This window comes from Bombina bombina, chromosome 4 (assembly GCF_027579735.1).
Source record: "Bombina bombina isolate aBomBom1 chromosome 4, aBomBom1.pri, whole genome shotgun sequence".
Taxonomy (NCBI): domain Eukaryota; kingdom Metazoa; phylum Chordata; class Amphibia; order Anura; family Bombinatoridae; genus Bombina; species Bombina bombina.
This window is the reverse complement of record NC_069502.1, coordinates 554,501,887-554,524,680: the sequence shown is the minus strand read 5'-3', so window position 1 is coordinate 554,524,680 and position 22,794 is coordinate 554,501,887. Positions and strand designations below refer to the sequence as shown.

The window sequence follows — 22,794 nt, the reverse complement described above, 5'->3', positions numbered from 1 at the left end:
GAGAGACTGTATTGAACGGGACGATCTGGTTTGACATTTGTTCATCTGTAATACCTTAGCATTGAATTGTTTAGCAAATGTTACTTTGAAAGTTGTTACAGAATTCCTTAGTATACCCCCTGTTTGGTACTTTCTGCTGCATAATACCAGTCTGAGAATGCATATACTGGGGGGGGTCTAATTAGGGGATAAATTAGTAATTATAAGAATGTTATTTGCAAGTTGTTAAGTTTTGAAATGCTCTTTATTCCTTTTTCCTCTAGCCCTGTTAGGCAAGTGGGTTTCTAATTTTTGGGGCCTCTTAGGGATTATAGGTAGGCAGCTTCTATAGGGAAGGGAAGGGGGGGGGTATGGGTTGACTAGGGGGTAAAGAAGAGCTAGAAATGGAGGATAAGGGGTGGGGAGAGGGGAAAGAAAAAGAAAGGAGAAGAAGCAGGAGGTATAGGGTAAGGGGGTGGATGGGGGGATAAAAAATTAAAAAAAAAAAAAAAAAAAGTTACAAAAAGAAGGGTAAATACCTAACCGAGCACATTAACTTAGGCTAGCTGCAGGTTCCTGAGTTGGGACCCTCCTTTGATATAACGCATACCGGATGAGTGAGGATATGGCGAATGGTTTTGTTGTTTAACTTTGATTCATACTCAGGTTCTAACAATGTTTTTTTGCAATGTTTTCGGGTTACTTTACCTAAAAAAGTTAATATTCTGCTAATATAACATATATGAGTATTGAGGTTACTACCTCCTGTTGTATACTTTTATTCACTATCATAGATTTTTACTCTAACTCCCTATACCCCTAGATCCGGTCGCAATACTAGGTAGGTGTTTCGGCACCTGGTCCTTAAATCCCTCAAGGATTTTTTTCTCTTGTTCCCGGCCCTCATACTACTAATCCTTTCTTATTCTATATACCCCCCTCCTCTTTTTATCACCCTATCTGATACTTCCGTACCATATTCCATTCTCTTTCACTTTTACCCTTCCTAACCTTTTCTTCCTTTACCTTTTTCCCTGTCCCCCCCCCTTCCCCCCCCTCCACACACATTAGACCATCAGTTCTGAACTGGCAAATTCACACCTAAAACCCAGAGTACATGCCATTGCCCTCTTAGCCGTAAATGTCAAGGGCCTCAATAACCCTGGGAAGCGATCAATAATTACTCAAGACCTACACAGGCTGGGGGGCGACATTATTTTTATTCAGGAAACACACTACTCTAAGCACAGGGAACCTAAGTGGTTTAGCAGGTATTACCCAACAGCTCACTTTGCTTCAGGGCCTTCCAAAAAGAACGGAGTAGGTATATTGTTCTGCCCCACCGTGCCATTCCAGTTGGAACAGATATTGAGAGACCCCAATGGTAGGTACTTGATAATGACAGGCACGTCATTTGGTAGACCCATAACCCTGGACAATCTCTATTTTCCAAATAAAGCACAAGATCTGTTTTTTAAGAAAGTAATGCACAAAATTTTAGAAGTACAAAAGGGAGTCCTCTACTTGGGAGGAGATTTTAATGTCTCCTTGAACCCCAGCTAAGACACTTCTGATAGCCTCTCCGGCACCCCTCATAGAGTGATCAAGCATCTAGTCAGAACCTTTAAGGACCTTGTTTTGCATGATATTTGGCGTACTTTCCACCTAATAGATAAAAATTACACCTTTTATTCGCACCCTCATAGGAAGTACGCAAGGATTGATTATCTTCTCACTGACTCTGCGGGTCTTGCGGTTACGACGGGTTCTAGCATTAACACAATCACTTGGTCGGACCAGTCAAATGTACCATTAACTGGCCCAACACTCCGGTAACTCCTTATGTTTGGAGACTGGATGAATTTTTATTGGATGATAAACCTTTGACACAAAAGTTGCACCAAAATATTGAGGAATATTTCCGTCTGAATACGGATGTTACTATGGACAGTTCTACTGTCTGGGAGGCACACAAATGTGTGGCCAGAGGTATACTGACTAGACACAGCGCAGTGTTGCGCAGAGCCAGAAGAGAATTTTATAACACGCTCTGGCACAAGTCACTCAAAAAGAATTGGCACACAAAGACCGACCCCGGGATCAAGGGTTACAAGAGGAGCTGGCTCTTGCTAGAGCAGCCCTGCTACGACACTTGAAAGAAGAACAGCACAAAAAAGCGCTCATTTTACGACAACAGTTCTTTGAGCACAGCAATAAAGCGGGAAGGTTTTTAGCTCTGGCCTTGGCGCGCAAGAGACTGCGCTCCTACGTGTATGAGATAGTAGATAAGCATGGAGGAACACATAGGGATGGCCAGTCCATCGCAAACACTTTCTGGGATTTTTATGAAACCCTTTATAATATACATTCCACAGACGGGATGCTTAGAGACCCTGTTGGAAGATAGAGTCACGAACAAGAGTTGTTAGATTATATAGCAAAGGCAAACATACCTCATCTGTCCATAGAGGAGGCGGGTCAGTTAGATGCCCCCTTTACCGCTGAGGAGATCCATGTGGCCATTAAAAGCCCCCCGACTGGCAAAAGCCCGGGCCCGGATGAGTTTGGGACCCGCTATTATAAAAAATTTGAGGATATTCTGGTACCTCACATGCTCCATTTGTTCAATCAGCTTTCCAAGACTCCTGTCCTGCCTCGCTCGATGTTGGAAGACTTTGGAAGATGTTGGAAGGCCATAGCGAATCGTCTCAAAAAACTTTTACCTCATTTGGTCTCTACGGATCAGACAGGCTTTATTCCAGCTCAGGAGGCACGTGACAATATGCTCAGAGTCATTCGGCTGATTTCTTATGCACAGGCCCACTCCGCTCCTTTGATCCCTGTATCGACGGATGCGGAGAAGGCTTTCGATCGGGTTGATTGGACCTTTATGCGTCATACTCTGATGAAAATGGGCTTTGGAACGCAATTCATAAACTATGTTCTCGTTGTACTCTAACCCTAATGCCAAAGTTCGGGTAAATGGATTGTTCTCTGCACCGTTTACAATCTCCAATGGTACAAGGCAGGGGTGTCCCCTTTCACCACTGCTCTTCGCTGTTGTTATGGAGGTATTTGCGAGTAGGGTACGAGCTAGCCCCGACATTAGTGGAGTTGGGATTGGAGGAGTGGAGCATAGATTAACTATGTATTCTGACGATGTCCTGTTAACCCTTGCTGACGGCGTCTCGTCTCTGCGGGCTTCGTTAGATGAATTTGAGGCCTTTGGCCGAGTGTCGGATTTTCTACTAAATCCCTCTAAGTCTAAAATCTTGAATATCTCAATACCTCAGGACATCTTTGCAAATCAGACCTGTTCCTGCCCTCTGAAAATTGCTACGAAACACTTGAAATATCTGGGCATCACTCTGGCCTCCTCGGTTGGAGAAATTGTCAACGTATACTATAAACGCTTCAGAGATGACATTTTAAGAGATTTTGCGATGTGAAAAAATAAAACTATTTCCTGGATAGGAAGATTACACGTCGCAAAAATGAACGTGTTGCCTAGAGTCCTGTATATCATGCAGCCAATCCCCCTAGCTTCCGCTGGGCATATAATTCATCAAATCCAGACGGCAATTGAATCATATATTTGGAATGGTTTGAGGCCAAGGATTAGTAAAAAGACAATGTATCTTCCCAGAAGCAGAGGGGGGGCGGCGTGCCTCAGCTCAGTGAGTACCACAAGGCAATTACACTCCAGCGAATCGTGGAGTGGATTCACGGATCCACTGATAAAGCCTGGATTGGGTTGGATAGAGAGATCCTCCAAAGGGGTAATATTGGATCACTTGCATGGATAAGCTCGGGACATCGTCCCAGTAGTATATCTCAATTTCCCCTGATAGAGGACACACTACATAGTTGGGACAAGCTAATCAAAGTGGAGAGCCACATTTCCACTGTTGTCTCACCGGTAATGTCGGTACGCGAAAATCCTGATATTGGAATAGCGAACAGAGCGCACTGTCCTGGCTCTTCCTACCCACTGTCAGAGGTGGCCATATTGAGCGCTTTGGACCGGGGTAGGCTCAAATCACAGGATGAATTAGCGGAATGGAACCACGACCTGTTCTCCTCGTGGTTCCGGGTGGCACAGCTGAACCACTATTTCAACACATCTCGAGACAAGGACTCTATGTCCAGACAGAAAACTCCTTTTGAGGTGCTCTGTACCTTAGCAATTATACATCATCACCTAATTTCAACTTTGTATAACATTTTAATGGAGGGAAGTGGGGTAGTATTGCCTTCCTATGTGGCGGCATGGCAAAGAGATTTGGAACTTGAAATTGATACAACAACTTGTCTATTGATCTTTGGTAAAGCAAAACGGGCTGAAAAAAATATACCCACAGGTGGGTGGGGAGTGCTGGAGAGGCTGCGGAGAAGAGGGATCACTGTTGCATATCTGGTGGCAGTGCCCTTGCATACAACCCTTCTGGGAAGAGGTTTTCTGCGAAAGTAGCAGACTTCTGAAAATTATTTTACCTCCTAATCCTAAATACCTTTATATATCATGAAATACCAAAAATAACCGAGGTAGCAAAGCGTCAGTTGTTCCTCTTGATGCTGAATTGTGCTAAGAGTCTCATACCGAGACATTGGAAATCTCTTCAAGTGCCAGATCTAGGGGAGTGGAGGGCTGGGGTCTGGAATTTGTTAAACTTGGAGAGGTTCCACTATCTTAGGACTGGAAAATTGGAAACACATGAATACATGACTTTGATTTGGGAAGGCAGGGACTTATAATGATCTGCAAGCCCTAGTGGATTGGTCATATTTTTTCTGTACATGAAGTTTGAGGTGGGTTTCTTTCCTTTTTTTTTTTTTCTTTCCCCTTCTCCTAAACACCTTCCCTTTCTTAGCTTGTCCACCCTGTTCTTTCTTCTATTTCCCCTCTTATACGCCTGAGGTTTTCAACGACCAACATAGGCTGAACATTTGAAAATCACCTGTTTTTTGTCTTAAAGAGCAGAAATCTACATACTCATATTTTGTTAAACTCTGATTTGCGTAGATGCTCTAGCCCTACTCTTTCAGCTTATGATTGTAAATTGTGTAAAGCAAATAGTCTGTACTATCACAATGAACAAACATACTGTTATTTCATTATATTTTGACAATTTGGATAGTGTTTTATCTGTTTTACATGTAATTGCATCATGGTTAACGATTGTATCTGTGTTTTATGTCATGATCGCTGATGTAACACTGCATATGTTCATTCAATAAAGAGTTTTTTTTTTTTTAAAAATAGTATTTTTGAAGCAAAAAATTGAGAATTTGCATATCTAATTTGCATAGCTTACCCAGAATTCTCTTGTGCATTGGTAACATTGTATATGAGTTATTTCTGGGGGAAAAGCAAGCAGGGATTCTTGCCTAGATGTGCTAATTTCCTATGCAAATATTTACATTGATTTTATATATATATATATATATATATATATATATATATATATATATATATATATATAATTTGTAGAGGTTATACGGTGTGCTACCTGTGAACTCCACGCAGATCCCTGTGAAAGGCTGGCCACCACTGCACAAACTTAGATTCTATAATATCTACTGTTACTAGAGGTAAAGGAGGGGCCTTTCTTCCACAGGGAAAATTTTTTTAGAGGAAAATCTCTAAAGCTTCTTATAATTTTCATTCCTTTTGTCAAAATAAGGAACAAAAGGTTGCCTCCTCTGCTCAGAAGCAAGGCACCGCTGATTCAGTCTGGAGCCTTGTTATAACTGGAGCATGTCAAAGCATCTCTACTACCAAAACTGCATGAAGGTTGCGACCCCGGATCCAGAGGTTATGGAAAGGGGCAGTTTAAGCCTCTTTCAGGAGGCTTGGTTTCAGTCTGGCTTCAAAATGTAGTTTCTCCCTGAGTAAGGTTGTTTTTTTTTCTGTCCAATGTTCCTAATAATCCTGTAAAAGCGTAAGCTTTTTCAAGTCTGTCTCAGATCTGGAAACTATGGGAGGGATTGTTCCAGTTCCTTTGTAGGAACAGGTGATGGGATTTTATTCAAATCTCTTCATTGTTCCAATGAAGGAAGGTAATTTCAGACCAGTTCTGGATCTGCAAGTTCTGAACAAATTTGTAAGGATTCCATTTTTCAAAATGAAAACTATTCGGCCTATTCTGCCAGTTAGTTTATGTCCACAATAGATTTAAAGGATGCTTACCTTCATGTTCAAATTCACAAAGAACATTTCCAATTTCTGAAGTTTACCTTAATGAAAAGTCAATTTCAGTGTGTTGCTCTACTATTTGGTCTGTCTACAGCTCCAAGAATATTCAAAAGGTTCTGGGTTCCCATTTTTCTGTGTTCAGGTCTCAGGGTATTGCAGTGTTTCCGTACCTGGATTACCTAGAAACATAGATTTTGATGGCAATAAAGAGTCATAGGCCCAACAAGTCTGCCGATATTTCCTAAAAGTATAAATTGAAATAGTTTGTAGGATAGCCTTATGCTTATACCAGGCATTCTTAAATTCCCCCACAGTGTTTTTCATTACCAACTCTTTTTTCCTTTAGCAGAATCTCACACCAACTGGCTCTTGTGTTTTCTTCAACGGCAAGGTTGAGGGATCAATTTTCCAAAAATGTCTTTGGTTCCTCAAACAAATATAACTTTTTGGGGGATTTCAAATAGATTAAGCCTTCATGAGTCTTTCTCTAACAGAGCTGAGTAGGTTTAATTGGTTTCAGCTTGTCTTAACCTTCAGTCTCTCTCTTTTCCTTTGGTTGCTCTTTGTATGGAAGTACTAAGTCTCATGATTGCAGTTTCAGATGCAATTCTGTTTGCACCTTTTTTTTTACATAAGTCCTCTTAAGCTTTGTAAGCAGCATCAAAGGTGCAATGATTATACTTGGCTGTCTCCAAGGATATTTTTGGATCCCAGTACAAGTTAGTCTCTAACTTGGTGGCTGGATCATCAGTTTATTATTCAGGTGTCTTCTTTTGCTCATCCTAACTGGACTCTGATCACTACAAATGCAATTCTCTCAGGTTGGGGAGCCGTTTGGGGTCTCAGAGAGTACAGGTTGTTTGGGATCCTTGGGAGGTGATGTTACCAATAAATGTTCTAAAACTCCATGCAATTTTCAGGACTCTTCAAGCTTGGCCTCTGTTGAAAAGAGACTCCCAAACAGATAATGTCACAGCCGTAGTTTAGGTCAACCATTAGGGGGGAAACAACAGTCCCCTACCAATAATGGAGGTGTTTTGAATTCTCTCGAGCAGAAACCAATTCCTGTCTAGTCGCTGAGATTCATATTCCAGGGGGGAATAACTGTGAGGCTGTCTTTCTCAGTCGTCATTCTGTACATCCAGGAGAGTGGTCTCTTCACTAGGATGTTTTTAATCAGATTGTTGATCGTTGGGCTCTCCCAGAGATAGATCTGATGGCTTCCTGTTTGAGAAGCAAACTTCCAGGTACTTTGCTTGGCTCAGGAAGTGTTAGTGGATGCTCTAATAGTTCCTTGGTCATTTCAGCTTGCTTCTGTTTCCTCCTCTAGTACTTCTTCTTTCCAAGATAAGCCTAGAGAAATCTTCAGTAATCCTGACTGCCCCAGCATGGCCTTGCAGGATTTGGTATGCAGATCTGGTTCAGATGCCTAGCTACCCTCCTTGGCCTCTTGCTCTGCAGTCAGCCCTTCTGTCAAAAAGTCTGTTTTTTCCATCCGGATCTCAAGTCTCTAAACTTGGACATTGAACGTTTAGTCCTTGAGGATTTCTCTGATTCTGAGATTGAAACCTTGATATAGGAGAGTCTATCAAAAGGTCGGGAAGCCTTTATTTCTTGATGTGTAGATCATGGTTTTTCTTGGCATTTTTTCAGATTTCTGCTCTTTCAGGCTCTGGTCCGTATTAACCCCTTAAGGATCAAGGATGTATAGGGTACGTCCTACAAAAAATGTCAGTTAGTGACTAATGATGTACCCTGTACGTCCTCAGGGGTTTCAAGCGGTGGAAGCAATTGTCATTGCTTCCAACTGCTTTTAAGGTGTTTAAGTGATGCCTCTGTATTGAGGCATCACTGTAAAGTGAAAGAGGTGATAAAATGTTAATTTTTATTTACTTCAAGCAAGACTTTTTTTATTTTAAATGGTACCGGTGAGTGCTATTTTCTCCCAGGCAGCAGATGGAATGAAGATTTCTGCCTGGAGACTGATGATCATAGCAGTTGTTACTAAGATCCAGAGTAGTTCCCACAGAATGGCTGAGGAGTACTTAAGAAACTTCAGTGTGAGGAACGTTTTTCATGCTACAAGCATTGAGGTATGTTCAGTATTTTTTTTCTGGAGAGACTGTTATTTCAGAATTGTCTGACAGTATCCCCATGAGGGAAAGGGTAAGCAGTAATCCTATTGTATAGAGAGGGGTATTACTGGACCTGTTTATTGGGCTATAAAAAATGGTTGACACTGATGATAGGATGTTTGTGGGCAAATGTTTCTATGTTGGGAGTTAAAGATAACGTTTTATGTGACAAAGTTTTGACTTTATTTTAATGGAGGGTACACATGGCTTCACTTAGATGGGTATATGAACCCACATGGCTAGGTTTTAGACCTCTCTGGTGCGGTTATGGTTAAGGCTGTGAGACATCGAGTGAGATGGGCAGGGCCTATTTTCACGCCTCAGTTGCGCAGTTGTTTTTCCCAGGCAAGCTCCAACTCCGGTGGGTCTTTCAGGACAGTTTGGGCCTAATCGAAGGGTTAATCCGATTTTGCAGACCCCTGAGGGCAGGTAGGCACCACAGCAGGGCTGTGGCGAGGTGCAGGGGGTGTTTTTGTTTACATATAACGTTCTTTAGCACAACGTTTTTTGTCTTAAGGGTTAGGTATTCTTTTCCTTGTGGTGCAAGCTTAGCTGACAAGTTGGGATGCATTTATCATAAAATTGTGAGAATTTTATCGTTCTAAAGCAGTTTTGGAAAAATGGTATGCTTTTTTTATCTTAAAGGCGCAGTACCGTTTTTTCAGATTGTTATTTTTTCACTAAATAAAGTGTTTTCTATCCTGTTTGTGGTTATTACTAGCCTGTTTAACATGTCTGAAGTTGAGGAAAGCCAATGTTCCATGTGTTTAGAAGCCATTGTGGAACCCCCTCTTCAAATGTGTCCCTTATGTACTAAAAAGGCCTTACATTGCAAAGACCATATTTTAGCTGATAAAAGTATGTCTCAGGATGGTTCTCAGTCAGAAGAGAATCTGGTTATGCCATCTGCTTCTCCCCAAGTGTCACAACCTTTAATGCCCGCACAAGCGACGCCAAGTACTTCTATTGCGTCTAATTCTTTCACCCTGCAAGATATGGCTGTAGTTATGTCTACTACCCTTACAGAGGTATTATCTAAACTGCCAGGTTTACAAGGTAAGCGCAGCAGGTCAGGTATTAGAGTAAATATTGCGCCCTCTGATGCTTTATTGGCCATCTCCGATGTACTCTCACAGTGTTCTGAGTTGGGGGTGGGGGAATTGCTGTCTGAGGGAGAGCTTTCTGATTCAGGAAAGATGTTCCCTCTAACAGACTCAGATGTGACGGCCTTTAAGTTTAAGCTTGAACACCTCCGCTTGTTACTCAGGGAGGTTTTAGCGACTCTGGATGATTGTGACCCTATTGCCATCCCTCCAGAGAAATTGTGTAAAATGGATAAATATCTAGAGGTCCCTACTTACACTAATGTTTTTTTCCAGTCCCTAGAAGAATTTCGGACATTGTTACTAAGGAATGGGATAGACCAGGCATTCCGTTCTCTCCCCCTCCTACTTTTAAGAAAATGTTTCTCATATCTGAAACCATTCGGGATTCCTGGCAGACGGTCCCTAAGGTGGAGGGAGCTATTTCTACCCTGGCTAAGCGTACAGCTATACCTATTGAGGACAGTAGTGCTTTCAAAGATCCTATGGATAAAAAATTAGAGGGTCTGTTAAAGAAATTGTTTATTCATCAGGGTTTTCTTCTACAACCTATAGCATGCATTGTTCCTGTAACTACTGCAGCAGCTTTTTGGTTTGAGGCTCTAGAGGAGTCTCTTAAGGTTGAGACCTCATTAGATGATATTTTGGATAGAATTAGGGCTCTCAAGCTAGCAAATTCTTTTATTACAGATGCCGCTTTTCAAATGGCTAAATTAGCGGCAAAGAATGCAGGCTTTGCCATTTTAGCGCGTAGAGCGTTATGGCTTAAATCTTGGTCTGCTGATGTGTCATCAAAATCTAAGCTGTTAGCTATTCCTTTCAAGGGTAAGACCCTATTCGGGCCTGAACTTAAGGAGATAATTTCCGACATTACTGGAGGTAAAGGCCATGCCCTTCCTCAAGACAAGACGGTTAGAATGAGGGCCAAACAAAATAATTTTCGTTCCTTTCAGTACTTTAAAGGTGGACCCTCCTCTTCCTCCTCCGCCACGAAGCAGGAGGGGAATTTTGCACAATCCAAGTCAGTCTGGAAACCTAACCAGACCTGGAATAAAGGTAAACAGGCCAAGAAGCCTGCTGCTGCTACCAAGACAGCATGAAGGGGCAGCCCCCGATCCGGGACCGAATCTAGTAGGGGGCAGACTTTCTCTCTTCGCTCAGGCTTGGGCAAGAGACTTCAGGATTCCTGGGCATTAGAAATCGTGACCCAGGGGTATCGTCTAGAATTCAAAGATTCTCTCCCACGGGGAAGATTTCATCTTTCACGTTTGTCTGTAAACCAGACAAAAAGAGAGGCGTTCTTACTCTGTGTAGAAGACCTATATACCATGGGTGTAATCTGCCCAGTTCCAAAAGCAGAACAGGGGCAGGGGTTTTATTCCAATCTGTTCATGGTTCCCAAAAAAGAGGGAACCTTCAGACCGATTTTAGATCTCAAAACTCTAAACTAATTTCTCAGAGTCCCATCCTTCAAGATGGAGACCATTCGGACAATTTTACCAATGATCCAGGAGGGTCAATATATGACCACCATGGATTTGAAGGATGCATATCTTCACATTCCTATCCACAAAGATCATCACCGGTTTCTCAGATTTGCCTTTCTGGACAAACATTACCAGTTTGTGGCCCTTCCTTTCGGGTTGGCCACAGCTCCCAGAATTTTCACAAAGGTGCTAGGGTCCCTTCTGGCGGTTCTAAAGCCACGGGGCTTAGCAGTGGTGCCCTATCTGGACGATATTTTGATTCAGGCATCAACTTACCATCTAGCCAAATCTCACACGGACATCATGTTGGCTTTTCTAAGAACTCACGGGTGGAAGGTGAATATAAAAAAAGAGTTCACTTGTTCCTCTGACAAGAGTTCCATTCCTAGGAACTCTGATAGACTCGGTGGACATGAACATTTTTCTGACTGAGGTCAGAAAATCAAAGATCTTAACTACTTGCCGAGCACCTCATTCCATTCCTCGGCCATCAGTGGCTCAGTGTATGGAGGTAATTGGACTAATGGTAGCGGCAATGGACATAGTTCCGCTTGCTCGCTTACATCTCAGACCACTGCAACTGTGCATGCTCAGACAGTGGAATGGGGATTATGCGGACTTATCTCCGCGGATAAATCTGGATCTAGAGACTCTCTCTTCTTTGGTGGTTGTCACAGGATCATCTGTCCCATGGAATGTGCTTCCGCAGGCCAGCATGGGTCATAGTGACGACAGACGCGAGCCTCTTGGGCTGGGGTGCAGTCTGGAATTCCCTGAAGGCTCATGGTGTGTGAACTCAGGAGGAGTCCCTACTACCAATAAATATTCTAGAACTGAGAGCGATATTCAACGTGCTTCAGGCGTGGCCTCAGCTGGCTTCGGCCAAATTCATAAGATTCCAGTCGGACAATATCACAACTTTAGCATTTATCAATCATCAAGGGGGGACAAGGAGTTCTCTAGCGATTATAGAGGTTTCCAAAATAGTTCGATGGGCAGAGACTCACTCTTGCCATCTATCAGCAATATATATCCCAGGAGTGGAGAACTGGGAAGCGGATTTTCTAAGTCGTCAGACTTTTCATCCGGGGGAGTGGGAGCTCCATCCGGAGGTATTTGCTCAATTGATTCATCAATGGGGCACACCAGAATTAGATCTGATGGCATCTCGTCACAATGCCAAGCTTCCTTGTTATGGGTCCAGATCAAGGGATCCTCAAGTAGTACTGATAGATGCTCTAGCAGTACCGTGGTCGTTCAACCTGGCTTATGTGTTTCCTCCTTTTCCTCTCCTACCTCGTCTGATTGCCAGAATCAAACAGGAGAGGGCTTCGGTAATCTTGATAGCGCCTGCGTGGCCACGCAGGACTTGGTATGCAGACCTGGTGGAAATGTCATCTCTGCCACCGTGGAAACTGCCACTGAGACAGGACCTTCTCATTCAAGGTCCGTTCCAACATCCAAATCTAGTTTCTCTGCGGCTGACTGCCTGGAGATTGAACGCTTGATTTTATCTAAGTGGGGATTCTCTGAGTCGGTCATTGATACCTTGATTCAGGCTTGAAAGCCTGTCGCTAGGAAAATTTATCATAAGATATGGCGTAAATATCTTTATTGGTGCGAATCCAAAGGCTACTCATGGAGTAAGAACAGGATTCCTAGGATTTTGTCCTTTCTCCAAGAAGGGTTGGAGAAGGGGTTATCAGCTAGTTCCTTAAAGGGACAGATTTCTGCTTTGTCAATCTTACTACACAAGCGTCTGGCAGATGTCCCAGACGTTCAGTCGTTTTGTCAGGCTTTGGTTAGAATTAAGCCTGTGTTTAAACCTGTTGCTCCGCCATGGAGTTTGAATTTAGTTCTAAATGTTCTTCAAGGGGTTCCGTTTGAACCCATGCATTCCATAGATAGTAAACTTCTATCTTGGAAAGTTCTGTTTTTAGTAGATATCTCTTCTGCTCGAAGAGTTTCTGAGCTATCTGCGTTACAATGCGACTCGTCTTATCTTATATTCCATTCTGATAAGGTGGTTTTGCGTACTAAACCTGGATTCCTTCCTAAGGTTGTTTCAAATAAGAATATTAATCAGGAAATTGTTGTTCCTTCTCTGTGTCCTAACCCTTCTTCTAAAAAGGAGCGTCTGTTACATAACTTGGACGTGGTTCGTGCCTTGAAGTTTTACTTGCAAGCGACCAAGAACTTCCGTCAAACATCTTCTCTGTTTTTTGTCTTTTCTGGAAAGCGAGAGGTCAAAAAGCTACGGCTACCTCTCTTTCTTTTTGGCTGAAAAGCATCTGTTTGTCATACGAGACTGCTGGACAGCAGCCTCCTGAAAAAATTACAGCTCATTCTACTAGAGCGGTGGCTTCCACATGGGCTTTTAAAAACGATGCTTCTGTTGAACAGATTTGTAAGGCTACAACTTGGTCTTCCCTTCATACCTTTTCCAAATTTTACAAATTTGATACTTTTGCTTCTTCGGAGGGTATTTTTGGGAGAAAAGTTCTTCAAGCAGTGGTGCCTTCTGTTTAGGTATCTGTCTTGTCCCTCCCGTTCATCCGTGTCCTGTAGCTTTGGTATTGTATCCCACAAGTAAAGGATGAATCCGTGGACTCGTCGTATCTTATAGAAGAAAAGGAAATTTATGCTTACCTGATAAATTGATTTCCTCTATGATACGACGAGTCCACGGTCCGCCCTGTCAATTTAAGACATTATATTTTTTGGTTTAAAACTTCAGTCACCTCTGCACCTTTTAGTTTCCTTTTTCTTCCTATAACTTCGGTCGAATGACTGGGGGGTGGAGTCAAGGGAGGCGCTATATAGATAGCTCTGCTGTGGTGCTCTTTGCCACTTCCTGTTAGCAGGAGGATAATATCCCACAAGTAAAGGATGAATCCGTGGACTCGTCGTATCATAGAAGAAATCAATTTATCAGGTAAGCATAAATTTCCTTTTTTTCTTTCATGATTCAGATAGAGCATGCAATTTTAAGCAACTTTCTAATTTACTCCTATTATCCATTTTTCTTTGTTTTTTGATATCTTTATTTGAAACAACAAGAATGTAAGCTTATGAGCCGGATGATTTTTGGTTTAGACCCTGGATAGCGCTTGCTGATTGGTGAATACCATTTAGCCACCAATCAGCAAGAACAACCTAGGCGCTGAACCAAAGATGGGCCGGCTTGTAAGCTTACATTCCTGCTTTTTTAAAATAAAGATACCAAAAGAACGAAGAAAATTTGATAGTAGAAGTAAGTTAAAAAGTTGCTTAAAATTGCATTCTCTATCTGAATCATGAAAGAAAAAATGTGGGTTCAGTATCCCTTTAAGGGGTTAAACCTGTAATCAAGCCAATATTTCTTCCTTGGAATCTTAACCTGTTGTTAAGGATTTTGCAGGCTCTTCCTTTTGAACCTTTACGTAAGGTGGATATTAAACTACTTTCTTGAAAAGTGTTATTTCTTTTGGCTCTCTCTTATGAGTCTTAAGAGTTTCTGAGTTATCTGCACTTTCTTGTGACCCTTATCTGATTTTTCATCAGTTTTGCAGACTTCTTTTGATTTTTTTACATAAGTTTTTTTTTTTTTTCTGACAACATTCGTAGAGCGATTGTTATTCCTTCTTTGTGTCCTAATCCTTAGAATGCTTCAGAGAGATCGTTGCATTCTTTAGACGTTGTTAGGGAATTTAAATATTAAAATGATGCTTTTAAGGACTTTAGGCAAACTTCTAGTTTTTCTGGTCCTAGGAAAGGTCAGACCGCTTCTGATGTTTCTTTGGCCTCTTGGTTGAAACTTTTTATTCATAAGGCTTACTTAGTGGTAGGTCAGCCTCTACCACAGCAGATTACTGCTAATTCTACTAGGTCTGTTGCACTTCTTGGGCTTTCAAGAATGAGGCTTAAGTTGATCAGATTTGCAAGGCAGCTACATGGTCTTTGTATACTTTTACAACATTCTATGAATTTTATGATTTTGCTTTTTATGAGGCAGCTTTTGGTATTTGTCTGTTTGTTTGATTTATTTTTTAAATGCATTCAACAACAAAAAAAAAATGGAAATTTATTGGGGTTGTGGATGAAATTTCTCAGAGAAATGTTTTGTTTTTTTAAATCCTTCCTTTTATGTTATTACTTGTGAACTCCACAGCTTGAGTATTAGTTCCCAAGAGTAATGGATTGTGGACTCTCACCACCTGTATGGAAAAAACAAATGTTTGCGGCAATATGTAGAAAGAAAGGGAATACTCCGCTAATTTGCAGATAAATGAAAAGTATGTTCCCGGGACTTACCCCAATTGAGCCTTTTCCGCCCCCTTGGAATCCTGTAGTATGCTATGCGGTGCTCCTGAAGAGAAACTCCAGACTGGCCGGGGACCTATATGGTCAAAACCAAAGTCGTATCGGTGAGCTAGTAGCTCCTAAGCATCCGGCATCGGCTGTAAAGCTCCAACAGCGCTCCTCGATACCTGAGTGTGCACCCTGACGTCAGACGTGACGTATCCTGGCTCTCCGTTCGGGGGGCGGCGCTCACTCTTGACCCGGGTTTACAACTTCTATACAGGGACTGAAGCGGATCCAAAGCTGGTGTAAGAATAAAGTCACAAAGAAGGCAGGATCCAGTTTGTGTAGAATAAAATCCAAAATTTATTAGGCATAGTTAAAACGCCTCATAGGCTAGACAGTACAACTTGGAACAAAGTAGGTGTGTGAGCGTGACACCAACGGCTTACATGTTTCGGCACTCAGCCGTAATCATAGCCAAAAACAAATGTTTACCTGATAAATTAATTTCTTTCATGGTGGTGAGAGTCCCCGAGACACCACTTCTTTTATGGCTCTTATTCCTTTTTCTGGCTTGGAGTATTATACTCCGGGGTGCACTGCTCTAGAAATTCTTAGTCCCGGCGGGGTTATCATTGGCAGCAGACCGGGAGTTTGGTTTTTAGAGGGGACTGACTTATTTTTATTTCTATGCCACTGAGTTAGGTGTGGAATCTGTCCCGGCGGCTCCATTTTGTTTTTACACACAGTACTGAGCCGCCCAGGAGTTTCGGAGATACGCCCACAATGCTGGACGGGGCCTTTTGTTCGCGTGCTGGGAGAAGCCGCGCAGTGTGTTCCTGGGAGTCAGACAGTGTGCTTTCGGCTCCGGTGTTTGCCTAGACCGTGTGGTTGGTAGAGAAACACCGGCGGTCTTAGGCAGTCTGCTGGTCGGGTTGACGTTGTCACTGTTTCATAGCGAGCAGGTAGGCGCCGCAGCAGAGCTGTGGCGAGGTACTTTTTATTTTCAAAGTGTGCAGTTACATATCACATTTAGTTAGCTTATTTGGCATATGTAAGACACGGTTCTTTCAGAGGAGTTATCTGCTTTGCCAGTACTGCAAGGCAAACGCATTAGGAGAGAGGCTCCTGTGGTCCATGCGACTTCTGATGCATTGATGGCGATCTCCGATGTACCCTCCCAGGGCTCTGAATTGGGGGGTAGGGAGGTTCTGTCTGAGGGGGAACTTTCTGACTCAAGAAGTACATTGCCCTCCGACAGATTCGGACCTGATGTCTTTCAGGTTTAAGCTTGAACACCTCCGCCTGTTACTCCGGGAGGTTTTGGTGACTCTTGACGACTGTGATTCTATTGTGGTCCCTCCAGAAAAATTTAGTAAAATGGACAGATATTTAGAGGTCCCTTCTTATTCTGACGTTTTCCCTGTTCCTAAGAGAACTTCGGAAATTATTGCTAAGGAATGGGAGAGACCGGTATTCCATTCTCCCCTTCTCCTATTTTCAAGAAAATGTACCCTATAGCTGACACCATTCGGGATTCTTGGCAGACGATCCTAAGGTGGAGGGATTTATTTCCACCCTGGCTAAACGTACTACTATTCCTATTGAGGATAGTTGTGCCTTCAAAGACCCTATGGATAAGAAGTTGGAGGGTCTCCTCAAAAAGATCTATGTTCATCAGGGGTTTCTATTGCAACCGGCGGCCTGTATTGTTACTGTCATGACTGCTGGCGCTTTTTGGTTTGATGCCTTAGAAGAGTCTCTTAAAACTGAGACTTCTTTGGAAGAAATACAAGATAGAATTAAGGCTCTTAAGTTGGCTAATTCTTTTATTACAGATGCTTCCTTTCAGATAACCAAATTAGCGGCTAAGAGTTCAGGATTTTCCATCTTAGCACGCGCAGAGCCTTATGGTTAAAATCTTGTTCTGCGGATGTGTCATCTAAATCTAAGCTTTTGGCTATTCCTTACAAGGGAAAGACCCTGTTCGGGCCTGACTTGAAGGAGATTATTTCTGACATCACGGGAGGTAAGGGTCACCTCCTCCCTCAAGATAAAATGTCCAAACAAAGGGGGCGACAGAGTAATTTTCGTTCCTTTCGAAATTTCAAGGGAGTCCCCTCTTCCTCTTCCGCTAAACAGGAAGGGAATTATTCACAAGCCAAACCCACCTGGAGACCCAACCACTACTACTACCAAGACAGCATGAAGGGTCGGCCCCCGATCCGGGACCGGATCTAGTAGGGGGCAGACTTTCTCACTTTGTCCAGGCTTGGATAAGAGACGTTCAGGATCCCTGGACACTAGACATTGTGTCTCAAGGGTATCAGTTGGAGTTCAAAAATTCCTTCCGCAGAGGAAGGTTTCTTCTTTCACGATTATCTGTAGACCAGATAAAAAGAGAGGCATTCTTATGCTGTGTAAGAGATCTATCCTCCATGGGGGTAATCTGTCCCTTTCCAATACAGGAACAGGGACAGGGGTTTTATTCAAATCTCTTTGTAGTTCCCAAAAAAGAGGGAACGTTCCGACCTATTTTAGACCTCAAGAGTCTAAACAAGTTTCTCAGAGTTCCATCCTTCAAGATGGAAACTATTCGTACCATTCTTCCATTGATCCAGGAGGGTCAATTTATGACTACCGTGGATCTAAAGGATGCATATCTTCATGTTCCTATCCACAGAGATCATCACAAGTTCCTGAGTTTTGCCTTTCTGAACAACCATTTTCAGTTTGTTGCCCTTCCTTTCGGTCTAACCATGGCACCCAGAATTTTCACAAAGGTTCTGGGGTCTCTGCTGGTGGTTCTACGACCGCAGGGCATTGCAGTTGCGCCTTATCTGGACGATATTCTGATCCAGGCGTCGTCTTATCAACTGGCAAAGTCTCATACCGACATTGTTCTGTCCTTTCTGAGGACTCATGGGTGGAAGGTAAATCTGGAAAAGAGTTCACTAGTTCCACAAACAAGGGTTTCTTTCTTGGGTACTCTAATCAACTCTCTGTCCATGAAGATCTTTTTGACGGACGTCAGAAAGTTAAAGATTCTGAATACCTGCCGATCCCTTCAGTCCAATCCTCGGCCGTCAGTGGCTCAATGCATGGAGGCCATTGGATTTATGGTAGCGGCAATGGACATCATTCCGTTTGCTCGTTTTCATCTCAGACCTCTACAACTGAGCATGCTCAGACAATGGACTGGAAATTATGCAAATTTGTCTCCTCAAATAAATCTGGATCAGGAGACAAGGGACTCTCTTCTATGGTGGTTGTCGCCGGATCATCTGTCCCAAGGGACGTGCTTCTGCAGACCCTGATGGGTGATAGTGACAACGGACGCCAGCCTGATAGGATTGGGTGCAGTCTGGAACTCCCTGAAGGCTCAGGGTGTGTGGACTTGATCGGAGTCTCTACTTCCCATCAATATTCTGGAGTTGAGAGCAATATTCAGTGCGCTTCAGGCTTGGCCTGAGTTGGCTTCGGCCAAATTCATCAGATTCCAGTCAGACAACATCACAACTGTAGCTTACATTAATCATCAGGGAGGAACAAGGAGTTCCTTAGCGATGACAGAAGTAGCCAAGATAATTCAGTGGGCGGAGGCTCACTCGTTATCTGTCGGCAATCTACATCCCAGGAGTGGAAAACTGGGAAGCGGATTTTCTGAGCAGGCAGACTTTTCATCCGGGGGAATGGGAACTCAAGTGGGGCAGGCCGGAATTGGATCTTATGGCATCTCGTCAGAATTCCAAGCTTCCGAGTTACGGGTCCAGATCCAGGGATCCCCAGGCCGAACTGGTAAATGCCTTGACAGTGCCTTGGTCATTCAGCCTAGCTTATGTGTTCCCTCCATTTGCTCTCCTTCCCCGGGTAATTGCTCGAGTCAAACAGGAGAGGGCTTCGGTGATCCTCATTGCTCCGGTGTGGCCTCGCAGGACTTGGTATGCCGATCTGGTAGGCATGTCCTCTCATCCACCGTGGACGCTTCCGTTGAGGAAAGACCTGCTAATTCAGGGACCCTTCCATCATCCGAATTTATTTTCTCTGCAGCTAACTGCTTGGAGATTGAACGCTTGATCTTATCTAAGCGTGGGTTCTCTGATTCGGTTATTCATACTTTGATTCAGGCACGTAAGCCTGTTACTAGAAAGATTTACCATAAGATATGGCGTAAATATCTTTATTGGTGCGAATCCAAGGGCTACTCGTGGAGTAGGGTTCGGATTCCCAGGATTTTGTTTTTTCTCCAAGAAGGATTGGAGAAAGGGTTGTCAGCAAGTTCCTTAAAGGGACAGATTTCTGCTTTGTCTATTTTGCTCCACAAACGTCTGGCAGATGTTCCGAATGTTCAATATTTTTGTCAGGCTCTGACTAGAATCAGGTCTGTGTTTAGACCAATTGCTCCTCCTTGGAGTTTCTGAGCTTTCGGCATTACAATGTCATTCTCCTTATCTTATTTTTCATTCCGATAAGGTAGTGTTGCGTACCAAACCTAGTTTTCTTCCAAAGGTGTTTTCTAACAAAAATATTAATCAGGAAATTGTTGTTCCTTCCTTGTGTCCTAATCCTTCTTCTAAGAAGAAGTGTCTGTTACATAATTTGGACGTGGTCCATGCCTTGAAGTTCTACTTACAGGCGACTAAGGATTTTCGTCAATCATCTTCATTATTTGTTGATTTTTCTGGGAAACGTAGGGGTCAGAAAGCTACGGCTACCTCTCTTTCTTTTTGGCTGAAGACCATCATCCGTTTTGCATATGAGACTGCTGGACAGTAGCCTCCTGAACGAATTACGGCTCATTCCACTAGGGCTGTGGCTTCCTCATGGGCATTCAAAAATGATGCTTCTGTTGAACAGATTTGCAAAGCTGCAACTTGGTCATCTCTTCACACTTTTTCCAAATTTTCCAAATTCAATACTTTTGCCTCGTCTGAGGATGTTTTTGGGAGAAAAGTTCTTCAAGCAGTGGTGCCTTCCGTTTAGGTTCCCTGTCTTGTCCCTCCCTTTCATCCGTGTCCTATAGCTTTGGTATTGTATCCCATAAGTAAGGATGAAATCCGTGGACTCATCGTATCTTGTAAAAGAAAATTAAATTTATTCTTACCTTTTCTGAGACAGGTCTTAATTTTGTTAAACTTCAGTCACCACTGCACCTTGACTTTTCCTTTCTCGTCCTAACTTCGGTCGAATGACTGGAGTGGGAGAGAAGGGAGGAGCTATATATACAGCTCTGCTGTGGTGTTCTTTGCCTCCTCCTGCTGACCAGGAGGCGATATCCCATAAGTAAGGATGAAATCCGTGGACTCATCGTATCGTAAAAGAAACAAATTTATCAGGTAAGAATAAATTTCATTTTTTATTGTTTAGCTTCTTTTAAGTATAATGTGTTTACATTTTATCAGGTAAGCAACATTGTTTACAAAATAGGTCAAGTTTTGAAGGTATTTTATTTTCCCTAGTTCCCCAGGTTCCATGGATGGATACACTTTTTTAAATAACTTTGTTCAGGACCTACTGATTCTTCAGGTTATAAATGGTATAGGGCTGTGATGTTTTTGAGCCTCTTTATTACTCCTTATAGTGGAAGATAACTTTTTTTAAATCTTTATTGTCTTTCCTGCATGGTCTGTTGATGATTTTCTGATTTTTAAGATAAAGCAGTTTTGAAAATACATCCTTTGTTTTTTCCTGAAAGTAATTTCTCTGGACAAAGTTATAGAACAACAAACTCAGTATGAATCAAAACAGCACTCTGGGTAGCGCTTGCTGATTGGTGGCTACATTTAGCCACCAATCAGTAAGCACTTCCCAGGTGCTGAACCAAAAATTGGCCAACTCTTAAGCTTACATTCCTGCTTTTTCAAATAAAGATAGCAAGAGTACGAATAAAAATTGATAATAGTAGTAAATTAGAATGTTGATTAAAACTGCATGAATCTGAATCATGAAATTAAAAAATTGGGTTTGGTATCCCTTTAACAAAGTGCATTTTTATTCATGTTTATGCGTAATTGTCGATAGGGGTTTTCAAGTTTTGCTCCTTATTATGTCTGACGAAGATTTTATGTAGATTAAAAAACCATCAATTAGGTTGGACTAGAACATGTTCTCTTTGCAAGTTAAATTGACAGCTTGCAGGTAAGTTAGGATTTGTGATTCCTCTTCTACAACAGTGGTCTCAGAGTCGATGTCAAATGTGGGATTTAGAAGCCCCTTGTCTTACTGAAGCTAAGGGTAATACTATTTGGTATCCTAAAGGTCTTCTAAAAATAATTTCCCCTCTCTTCCAAGTTGTGTATAACTATTTACACTTTTCCACACGCCCATTTTTTCTGTATTATATTTGCACAAAGTTCGCTTTGTGGTTGCAGTTGCTGAAATAAACATACTTTATAATGCAGTATGTGTCCTGAATTTTATGCAGATTGAAGAAGGCATCATGGTGTTAGAAGATGATTTTCCTGTGGCAGTTACTACCACAACCACGCCTAATACGCCTCGCAACTTGTCAGCATGGAAAATCAGTATTCCATATGTGGATTTTTTTGATGACGCTTCTTTTGATAAGAAAGATAGAAAAGAGAGAATTCCTGTGTTTTGTATTGATGTGGAGAGAAATGACAGAAAAGAAGGTAAATAAATCTGCACATTTTTATGTAGATGTTGGAAACATTTCCTCTAAATTTTAACCATTTTCTTCCTTCATTTACTTTTTTTTTTTGTAGTTGGTCATGAACCCGAGCACTGGTCTGTCTATAGAAAATACTTGGAATTTTATGTCTTAGAATCAAAATTAACAGAATTTCATGGTAAGTTTTAATATAATTTGTATGTGTTTATTTACCTCATATTCAGTTCCTGATTTTGAAATAAACTGTATTGTCCACATTAAATTGTTATATTCAAACCCAAAACGTGGTGCTTTTGTAGCATTGTATAAATACTTAAAGGTAGGCTATGCTTTAATATGTCATCCAAACCTGAACTATATTATTTAATGTAATAAATATGTTATTGTTATTAAAAAGGTTCCTTTCCTGACACCCAACTTCCTTCAAAAAGACTCATTGGACCAAAAAATTATGAATTTTTAACCTCTAAAAGAGAGGAGTTTCAAGAATATCTGCAGGTAATGCATAAGCATATATTGATGAGTGACTATAAATGTGGTCTCCTGCCATTTTTAATTAAAAAAAAACCAAAAAACTAAAAATACAATTCTTATTTTTCTTGTATATTTTTTTTCCAGAAACTTTTGCAGCATCCCGAGTTAAGTAACAGTCAACTGTTAGCAGATTTCTTGTCTCCTAATAGTTTGGAAACACAGTTTCATGACAAGATTTTACCAGATGTGAATCTTGGTATGTATAAAAAGTGCTGAGTAACCTTAACAATGTCTCAAATGGATATAGCAAAAAAACTACAATACACCACAATTCATAATAAAACGTTTGATTCCTAAAACCCGTGTCCCTAAATCTTACCTGTATGTTTATCATTATTAAAATAGCATTCCTGAAATAGATTGTTTATACAGCAATTCAATCTTTCATTATGTATATTTCAATTTTACTTTAGCAATTTATTGCCATCACATCTAAGAAAACAAA

At 41.8% G+C, this 22,794-nt stretch overlaps 1 protein-coding gene across 2 annotated transcripts in view; it reads left to right on the top strand.

The window, feature by feature from the left end:
- The window catches only part of SNX14 (sorting nexin 14), a 517,711-nt gene that overhangs the window by 325,217 nt on the left and 169,700 nt on the right, over positions 1-22,794 (top strand). For both annotated transcript variants that reach the window (XM_053710493.1, XM_053710492.1), the window contains 4 exons: positions 21,609-21,816; positions 21,910-21,993; positions 22,213-22,313; positions 22,434-22,545. In XM_053710493.1, coding sequence (XP_053566468.1) covers positions 21,609-21,816; positions 21,910-21,993; positions 22,213-22,313; positions 22,434-22,545 — 505 coding nt within the window. The remainder of the gene's footprint in view (positions 1-21,608; positions 21,817-21,909; positions 21,994-22,212; positions 22,314-22,433; positions 22,546-22,794) is intronic.